Raw genomic sequence first — 10,719 nt, 5'->3', positions numbered from 1 at the left:
TGTACACTGTACATTGTCAGTAAGCTGCCAATCAGTGGTGGGAATGGGGTTACACATTAGCTGGACAGGCCTGCATGTGAGACGTAGTCCATCAGTGATAATCTTCTGCTGATAAATCACTAATCGTAAAGAAACTACACCATACAGAATAGTAAGTAACGAATCCCTGCAATCAGGCCATCTTACCCTACATCATGCTGCTCTCAGATTAAATAGCAAAAAACTACTGACAGATACACCTTAAGTACATGTAATCAGGACTAAAAAAAATAAATAAAATAAAATTATATATACATATATAAAAAATTATTTACACACATAAATATATATATATATATATATATATATATATATATATATATATATATATATATATATATATATATATATATATATATATATATATATATATATATGCACAATTCAGTCTCATTAAAAACGGTTCAATATTTGCCATCTATAGCCTCTCTATTGCATTGTTGGCTATTGTCTATGAGTTAATTAAGAATGTCTCAGTTTGCAACTCTTTTGTCTGTCTTTTTTTGAGCTCCTCCGAGCGGATTTATGACCACAGGCAACAACAAAGTTGAACAGACAAAAGAGCAAAGAGCCTGTAAAAGCCCAATGGTGCAACATTTTTAATGAAACCCAATTGCCAACATGATTTTCAGACTTAAAAGGGGTGCTTAGGTACCTAAAATGTCGTTTCTAATTATCTATTTTTACATCCTAAACAATTTTGTAATTAGCATTTTTATACAATACCCTGCACTTATCCTAATCCTGCTAATACCTAAATGTCATTTTTTTTTTTACTCCACATCCTGTGACATTCAAACGAAGCGTCAAGAGGAGGTCTGGGGCTGCACTCACTTCTCCGCAGTGTCTATCACCGTTCCTGGAACAGGACATCACCAGGGGCGGTGCTGCAGTTACTTACTATACTTTCTTTAAACGCCGCTCTCTGAAGATGTCCTGCCACGGCACTGATAGAAGCTGTGGGACAGGTGAGTGCAGCGCTGACACTCTGCTTTTATCTCCACCGCTGCAGCTTCTAAAGCCCCCGTCACGCTAAGCGAGATCGCTAGCGAGATCGCTGCTGAGTCACAAGTTTTGTGATGCAACAGCGACCTCAGCAGCGATCTCGCTACGTTTGACACTTAACAGCGACCAGGCCCCTGCTGTGAGATCGCTGGTCGTGTCGGAATGGTCTGGACATTTCTTTGATCGCTGAGGTCCCGCTGGGTAGCATGTATCGGTGTGTTTGACACCTTACCAACGACCTTGTTAACGACCCAGACACAGAAACACATAGGCGTGCATCGTTATACAGATCGTTACGGGTCGCCGCATCGTTGCTGCGTCGTTGGGAAGATCTGACTGTTTGACATCTCACCAGCGACCACATAGCGACGCAGCAACGATCCCTGACAGGTCGTATCGGTGTCGGGATCACTGTAGCGTCGCTTAGTGTGACGGGGCCTTTAGTGTGAAACAAGGCATCGTTAAGGGGTGTAGATAAGCAGCGAGTGACGCCAGCATTGCCCCCGATGTCGATTGAGGGCGGAGCTAGAAGCTGTGGGGCGGCGGCACTGATGTCACTCACTGCTTACATCTGTGCGAACTGATTATTTCTTATTTCACAGTTAGAAGATGCAGCAGCCAAGACCGAAGCAGAGTGAAGGCGCTGCGTTCACCTCTCCCAGCTTCTGTCAGTACAGTGAAAGGACATCTTCATAGAGTGGCGATGATGCCCCCTGATGACTCGCTGTTCTAGGAGGGCGTTAGATGCTGCATTGAAGCGACTGCAGGTCCAGCCTCCTGTCTCATCGTGTTCTAGAAGGGGCGATAGAGGATGCGAGGAGTGCAGCTCTAGCCCTCCTGTGATGTCATATTTGAGACTCCTCTCAAACAAAATGTCACAGTAGGTGAAGTAAAAAAAACAAACTAGATAGAGGGATTAGCTAGAATACTTGTAGGGCATTTTATAATAAAGCTAATTACAAAAGTGATTAGGGTGTAAAAACAATTATTTATAAAGGACATTTCCAGTACCGGACCAACCCTTTAAATACATGCATTAAAGAAAAAAAATGGCCCCAAAAGGTGGACACCTTAAAACATGAGCATCACACAACTGAGGAAGAAGGGGGAACGTAACCTAAGGATATGTCCACGTCGTGTTTTTGCAACAGAAAATTAAGCATTTTACTGTCCTAGCAAAGTGAATGAAATCTCATGCATGTTCCTTATTTTTAATCTTGAAGACTGGAAGCAGTTTCATCAAAAACTTGTCACAAATGTGTGTATTTTAAGCAGCATTTCTCCTGCCAACACATCAGTATTTGAAGATTTTTCTGCTGCAAATACTGAACTCGTGCCCATATCCTAAAACATCAGAATTTAGATGATTCTTTCTAAACTTGGGGTTGCAAAGCTTAGCAATCCATAATAGATCCTGTAAATATACAACCTTAATATGTCTCCCACGTGATGCGCATTCTCCAGCCCCAGCGTCTCCCACGTGATGCGCATTCTCCAGCCCCAGCGTCTCCCACGTGATGCGCATTCTCCAGCCCCAGCGTCTCCCACGTGATGCGCATTCTCCAGCCCCAGCGTCTCCCACGTGATGCGCATTCTCCAGCCCCAGCGTCTCCCACGTGATGCGCATTCTCCAGCCCCAGCGTCTCCCACGTGATGCGCATTCTCCAGCCCCAGCGTCTCCCACGTGATGCGCATTCTCCAGCCCCAGCGTCTCCCACGTGATGCGCATTCTCCAGCCCCAGCGTCTCCCACGTGATGCGCATTCTCCAGCCCCAGCGTCTCCCACGTGATGCGCATTTTCCAGCCCCAGCGTCTCCCACGTGATGAGTATTCTCCAGCCCCAGAGACTCCCACGTGATGCGTATTCTCCAGCCCCAGCGTCTCCCACGTGATGCGCATTCTCCAGCCCCAGCGTCTCCCACGTGATGCGCATTTTCCAGCCCCAGCGTCTCCTACGTGATGCGCATTTTCCAGCCCCAGCGTCTCCCACGTGATGAGTATTCTCCAGCCCCAGAGACTCCCACGTGATGCGTATTCTCCAGCCCCAGCGTCTCCCACGTGATGCGCATTTTCCAGCCCCAGCGTCTCCCACGTGATGAGTATTCTCCAGCCCCAGAGACTCCCACGTGATGCGTATTCTCCAGCCCCAGCGTCTCCCACGTGATGCGCATTCTCCAGCCCCAGCGTCTCCCACGTGATGCGCATTTTCCAGCCCCAGCGTCTCCTACGTGATGCGCATTTTCCAGCCCCAGCGTCTCCCACGTGATGAGTATTCTCCAGCCCCAGAGACTCCCACGTGATGCGCATTCTCCAGCCCCAGCGTCTCCCACGTGATGCGCATTCTCCAGCCCCAGTGTCTCCCACGTGATGCGCATTCTTCAGCCCCAGCGTCTCCCACGTGATGCGTATTCTTCAGCCCCAGCGTCTCCCACGGGATGTGTATTCTCCAGCCCCAGTGTCACCCATGTGATGTGAAGCAGTTCCAGCCATCATATTATGGGTGAGTTAATTAACTATTTGACCCAATATATCAGGATCATTATCAAGTTGATATTTTTGTACGGCCCCCGAATGATGGTATAAGTCTAGAGTCTGGTGTGATGCAGCAGTGAAGCTGGCAGCCAAAGGATTGGTGACCTCTCTACATGTAAAGATGCAGGCATTTTAGTATAGTATGGCAGATAATGTATGGTAGATAATGGTTTATTTACCATCTAGACAAGTAAAGGGAACTCATCGTCTGCTCCCTGAAGCTTCAGTTCTTTTGGCAGCTGTAATACGAAGTGCAGAATCCTTTCCACTAGGAAAGTATACCTGGTGAAAGTAAGGCACTATATGTCCTGACTGTATATACGGCAACAAACATTGCCATTTACCAGTATTCTGTGAGTATGAAATGCAGTTATTGCATAACGTGTGCTGTTGTATGAAGCCCAGGCTGACATCATAGCAGCTGAACCCCAGTAAACATGGCATTGCTTTTAGTACTAAGCCCAAGAGGAGAAAGGCTACACAGACCAGCCATATACTTAAGGTTAATTGGTTGTAGTGCAAGTTTAAAGTTTGTGAAGTCATCTCACGACCATTACTCTTTCCAGCAGAATATTCAATTATTCATAGAATTTCTGCCATTCGTTAAATGGGCGTGTGGAGGACAAGGGTCACGTTTTGTAGTTACAGGCAGAGAACACATGAATCAAGCACTCTACACTGCCAAGAACCTACATTACAGTCCCAAAGCCATTTACAACATGGCTGTCACATAAAGTAAATGTACGTGCAAATAACCTATGTACATTCATCTTATCACTTCTGCATGCTGATAATTCAGAACAGACATCACTTGTCAAACAAACTGAACAATGCTTTGAAGGGTTAACAATCTTTTTTTTGTGTCACTAAAGAGGGATTTACTAAAAGGTAAAAAAATCACTTTTCAACAGGTATGAATCGAAGTCATCATCCATCATCCCATCCACATTACAAAGGTATGTCAATTCATTTTATGATTCATCCGTGTGGGCGTCAGAGCACTTTCAGGGCTTTAATTCTTCCCCAAAATAATGAAGTGAACCTGTCACACTGAACATCCTGTCCCATTTGTGAATGGCAGGGTAAACAGCTTAGCAAAAGGATAAATACAGTATTGTGTAAAAGCTTAGTGTACTTCATGATAGTGGTAACATTTCTTCGACATCACTTGCACTTATTTGTGAAAAAAATGGAAATTTGGCGAAAATGTAGAAAATTTCACAATTTTCAAACTTTGAATTTCCACGCCCTTAAATCAGAGAGATATGTCACACAAAATAGTTAATAAATAACATTTCCCACATGTCTACTTTACATCAGCACAATTTTGGAACCAAAATTTTTTTTTGTTAGGGAGCTATAAGGGTTAAAAATTGAGCAGCGATTTCTCATTTTTACAACAAAATTTACAAAAACATTTTTTTAGGGACCAGATCACATTTTAAGTGACAGAGGTCTTTATGACAGAAAATACCCCAAAATTACACCATTTTAAAAACTGCACCCCTCAAGGTGCTCAAAACCACACTCAAGAAGCATATTAACCCTTTAGGTGCTTCACAGGAATTTTTGGAATGTGGAAGAAAAAAATGAACATTTATTTTTTTTCACAAAAATGTTACTTTAGACCCCAATTTTTTTATTTTAGCAAGGGTATCATTAAAAAATGAACCCTAAATGTTGTTGTGCAATTCCTCCTGAGCACGCAGATACCCCATATGTGGGGGAAAACCACTGTTTGGGCACACGGCAGGGTTCAGAAGGGAAGGAGCGCCATTTGACTTTTTGAATGTAAAATTTTCTTGAATAATTAGATGATGCCATGTTGCGTTTGGGGAGCCCCTGATGCACCTAAACAGTGGAAACCCCCCCCCCTCCCTCCTCCCCACCCCCAAGTGACTCCATTTTCGAAACTAGACCCCTCAAGGATTTTATCAAGGGGTATAGTGAACATTTTGAACCCAGAGGTACGACACAGAATTTGATAACATTAGGTCATCAAGTAATGCTCGCTACTTGAGTTTGCATCAGGTGCTCAGGTATGCACCATGTATCGCGGGTGCTCAAGTGACATGCTCGAGTCCCCGCCCGCATGTTTCAAGGTTATTAAGACACCCAAAAAAAAAAACATGCGGGGATCGCTCGTGCATGGCAGGCAATCCCCGCGAGGTTTTTTTGGCTATATAACAGCTGCAAAACATTTGGGGCGGAGACTCGAGAATGTCACTCCAGCACCCGCTATACTCGGTGCATACCCGAGCACCCGATACAAACTCAAGTAGCGAGCACTTGCGCTCAACATTAGTCGCCATATCGTCATCATTTATTTTCTTTACTTCTGAAAAAATCCCAACCTCAACACAAGCCTAACCCTACCTTAACCCTAGCCCAACCATAACCCTACCTTAACCCTAGCCCAACCATAACCCTACCTTAACCCTAGCCCAACCATAACCCTACCTTAACCCTAGCCCAACCATAACCCTACCTTAACCCCGGCCCAACCCTAACCCTACCTTAACCCCGGCCCAACCCTAACCCCGGCCCAACCCTAACCCCGGCCCAACCCTAACCCCGGCCCAACCCTAACCCCGGCCCAACCCTAACCCCAGCCCAACCCTAACCCTAGCACAACCTCAACCCTAGCCCAACTCTAACCCTAGCCTTAGCCCTAACCCTAGTCCAACCCTAACCTAACCCTAACCTAACCCTAGCCCAACCCTAACCCTAGCCCAACCCTAACCCTAGCCCAACCCTAACCCTAGCCCAACCCTAACCCTAGCCCAACCCTAACCCTAGCCCAACCCTAACCCTAGCCCAACCCTAACCCAACCCTAACCCTAACCCAACCCTAACCCAACTCTAACTCTAGCACAACCTGATTTTTTTCATAAGATTATTTATTTAATTTATTTATGGGTACAATATATATTTTTTTATTATTTTTTTCTTTTTTTTTTTTATATTTTTACAATTTTTTTTCTTTTTTTTTTACTTCCTGACATTTTTATTTCTTTTACACATTGTCCCACTATGGGACTTTCACTTTTTGTAGCCTGATCGGCTGTATAACACAGGAATGCAGCACCATCCCTGTGCTATGCAGCCTGTCAGCGCTGCACAGGGAGAAATTACTTTGGTCGTGCACTGCGCATGACCAAAGTAACTTCCTGCCTCCTGGTGACCCGGATGTTGTCATGATGACATCGGATAACAATGACAACATCAGGGACCGGACTCAGACGCAGTTGGATGCCGGCAGAGAAGGTAAGTATAGGTCTTACCTCCTCTTGCAACCGGAATGCTGCGATCGATTTCGATCGCAACATTTCGGGGGTTAATGTGCAGGGAGCTGTTTTCATGAAAACTGGTGCAGCTATAATGATTTTATAACGTTTAATATACTTAGATCCTACCTGCCTTTCATTAAATCAGCTTGTTAGTGATGCACATTGCATCACTAACAACGCTATGGGGGCACTCTAGAGGGCAGCTAGGATGTGACAGGTTCCCTTTAATTTGATACAGATTTCTTGTTAGTTCATTCACTTTGCTAAATTGACAAAAATAAACTATTAACACCTCTATTTTTTGGCATTCTTACTATTGAGCATTTTTTCCACAAGTACCAAAAACTCGCTTTTTCCTGTAAGGGCAGCAGAGACGGTTAGGCTGCGTGCCCAGGAAGCATTTTCCAAGCATTTATGCTACGGAATTTACGCAGCGTAAACGCTTGGGAAACGCTTGGTAATCCGTCCCCCATGACATGCCGCAATGTCAATGCCCATGCTCCGGATTTTTCTGCAGCATTTATACTGTGCTCAAAAATCCGCAGCATGTCCATTAATTTTGCGGACACGCAGCGTAATCGCCGCCATTGACTTGCATTGGACCGCGTGACATCCGCATCACTGCATCTGCATAAGCGGATATCACACGGTTCAATGTCCGGATGGTACCCGGGTGTGGAGGAGAGGAGACTCTCATCCAGACCTGGGTACCATAGAAACAGTTAAAAAAAAAAAAAAAAAAAAAAGAATTTAAAATAAAAAATAAAGATTATACTTACCTTCCGATGTCCTCCCGGTGTTTTCTCCCCTTCGTCTGGTCGGCTGTATGGGTCGCAGTGTTGTGAAGGACCTGCCATGAGGTCATTGAGCCATGTGACCTGTCACATGACTCAATGATGTCACCGCAGGTCCTTCACACCACCGCGAGCAGTGCAAGACACCGGACGCAGCGGCGAAAACACCAGGAGGACATCGCTAGGTAAGTATAATCCTTTTTATTATTATTTTTTACCATTCTTATTCTTTTTTTTTTTTTTTTTAACTAACTTGGTCACACTACTATAAATTCATGCCGGTTGCATGGATTTATATAGTGTGACCAAGTTGTCAAGCACTTTTCCAAGTGATGCTAAAATCGCTTGGAAAAGCACTCGATAACCCGAATGCAGAAATGCATGTGAAGAACGCTTGACAAACGCTTCTACCTGGCGGGAAAAACGCATGTAAAAACCGCATGCATTTTTCCTGCCAGGGAGAAGCGGAAAAAATATGCAGCATTTCTGCATCGTGGGCACTTAGCCTTATTATATAATTAATATATTCCATATGGGTCACAGTAAGCCGAGCTACTTATAGGCAATTTATTTATGTTTTATGTTGAGGAAACCTCGGAAGATACTAACTCATACATATTGCTACTACCTTTAAATGACATAGATTATAGTATTATAATGGCTTGCTTCCACATTTTATGCCAGTAGTGGATGTAGATTATTTATGACATTTTCTCTGTACCACTTTCACACATTGCCTCTCTCTTATTCTACTTGTTTAATCATATCCATCCCAGGTAGATGGTTTGGAAAAAAGACTGAATCCTCTCAGAGTGGGATCATTAAGTAAGAAAATACCTTCCAGAATACTAAGGTGACTCCACAACACACAGTGTTATATAGAACTATGATTGCAATCTATACATTGTTTTTAATCAAAATTATTTTTAGAATTTCAGAACACCATTTTACAGTTTAGGCATATATGGATGTAATCACATAAAAAGTTCAGCATATTTGTAAATCTATATTGTTGTATCCTGGATGTGACAATAGCTTGTCATTGTTGCCAGACAAATAGTGAACGACCCAACTGCGCTCCTATAATGCAAGCACCTGCATGAGGGCCAAGATACAATATTGTCCCGATGTCATGGTCTTGATCAAATTGGGAGTACATGTACATCCAACTAATTTGGATCACTAGGGATCCTGAATGGCAGTACAAAAAAATGAATGCATTGTGCTTACCTGCTCTGGACCCATAGAGGACAGCCCTGATGTAGGCACAGAGGTCACTGAAGTCATATTGATCTGTCCAGCCATCTGATTCATGCTACTCATCACATTGCCATTGGATGACATAGACACGTTGATGTTCATATTGGTATTATACATGCCAGCACCAGCTTGTTGACTGAAGTGTGGTGGAGATGGTTGTGAAAACATACTAAAAGATAAAACAGCAATATAAACGCTACAGTATCACGGCCAATATCAAATCAAGAATCTGTTAATACTACGACACGAACGCCTGGAAAGTAAATTTGAATTACGTGTACAAGTATCCTGACATTATACCTGTTTCCTCCGTTACTTGTCTGTGCCCATCCATTCAGGTCAGTGGACTGGTACGCTGGGTTGGCTTGTGACTGCTGCATCATGGGACTCTGGCTATGGGCTATTCGGGGTGACATAATTGGGCTTTGAGGAGTAGTTGCCCCAGTGAATCCAGGGTCTGACTGCTGGCTCATTCCTAAAGAATACATTCATTTAGACTTCAGTGAAAGTTCACATGGCAGGCAACACATCAAACAGAAAGGCCAGCACTGTACAGCACCCGCTAATGCCAACTAGAGACACGCCAGACCCCAAAGCGCAGCAGGAATGGTGAGATATTGTGAGAGATGTATGAATGCATGCCCATAGTGAACGGGTGAAGAGTAATCTCATCCTCTGTAAACTATAGCCGGGAGAAATTCTGCCCACAGAGGTGAGCCCACCCCTGTCAAGTATACTTTAAAGAGAATTTGGTCACCAAATTTCACGATACAAACTGCTTACATTATTCTTAGACCTGCTGAGACTGGTGTACTTACAGCATTGTCAGAAAAACTGGACAATGCTGTTTGAACGGTTCCCTTACAAATATTAAAATGAGCATTTTAGAAGTGCGGACTGGGGATAAAATGCTCCTTTTAACAATAGGATTATGTAGGCATTTTGACATAGATTTCAAAGTAAGTACATAAGGCTCATTCAGTCTAAGAGATCTATTTAATTATATATGCAACTTGTAATTTGAAATCTGGTAGCAGTTTTGCTTTAAACATATTTATATCGCCTATCACGTGGCTGAAAAAAAAAACAACTAAAAATGCAAATTAGCAGCCAAGGGTCATCTATGAGATTCTGAAAATCTGAAGTATTGACTCTTTTGCTGTAAAGCCTCCTGTGGCTTTTACTGGTGTAACTAGTTGTGCCTGATGTGTCCTGCGTTGTGGAGCAGGGGCCTGCCACATTAAGGTGGGAAGGTGAGGGAGGCTCAGATTCACACTTTAGGCTCTATGAACACCTAATGGGCACTTGCCTGCTAATCAGTGTGTGGTGCCCGATCGTTGATGTGTTTACAGGGGCTCTGTCTGTACAGAATGACTGTCCAAATCAAAAACAGGCACGATCTCCACCCCTCCTCCTCTTTGATTGACAACTCTGACTTTAAAAAGCCACAGAGGGGTGGAGATAGAGGGAAAACAAGAAGGTGGGAAGGTGTACCTAAATGTTTGCCACACTAAGGGTGCACTCAACACCTGCTCTTGGTTTGAACAGTCATTTTGTACCGACAGAGTCCCTTTAAACCCGACATTGCAAGACCTGGTTTTTGGTAGGGTCATAGCAGCTGACAGATTCCTAATAGAGGGGTAATCTAACTCATGAGGTCACATATACAGATATATGAAATGCGTTGTGAGCGCAAGCAGCAGGTATCGCAAAACTGCCCAAATTAATAGGCCAGGACTGCTAGCGCCCACAACCCAGCAGATGTATGTAGACATGATGTCTCAAGCCCAGCTCATCTG

General features: G+C 43.9%; 1 protein-coding gene across 9 annotated transcripts in view; it reads right to left on the bottom strand.

The window, feature by feature from the left end:
- The window catches only part of NCOA2 (nuclear receptor coactivator 2), a 161,817-nt gene that overhangs the window by 9,744 nt on the left and 141,354 nt on the right, over positions 1-10,719 (bottom strand). For all 9 annotated transcript variants that reach the window (XM_073679407.1, XM_073679412.1, XM_073679408.1 and 6 more), the window contains 2 exons: positions 9,221-9,395; positions 8,891-9,089 (listed from right to left, as the gene is read on the bottom strand). In XM_073679407.1, coding sequence (XP_073535508.1) covers positions 8,891-9,089; positions 9,221-9,395 — 374 coding nt within the window. The remainder of the gene's footprint in view (positions 1-8,890; positions 9,090-9,220; positions 9,396-10,719) is intronic.

This window comes from Phyllobates terribilis, unplaced genomic scaffold (assembly GCF_046119375.1).
Source record: "Phyllobates terribilis strain yellow unplaced genomic scaffold, ASM4611937v1 Scaffold_4__5_contigs__length_816908805, whole genome shotgun sequence".
NCBI classification, from domain to species: Eukaryota; Metazoa; Chordata; class Amphibia; order Anura; family Dendrobatidae; genus Phyllobates; species Phyllobates terribilis.
This window is presented reverse-complemented; position numbering and strand designations above follow the sequence as displayed.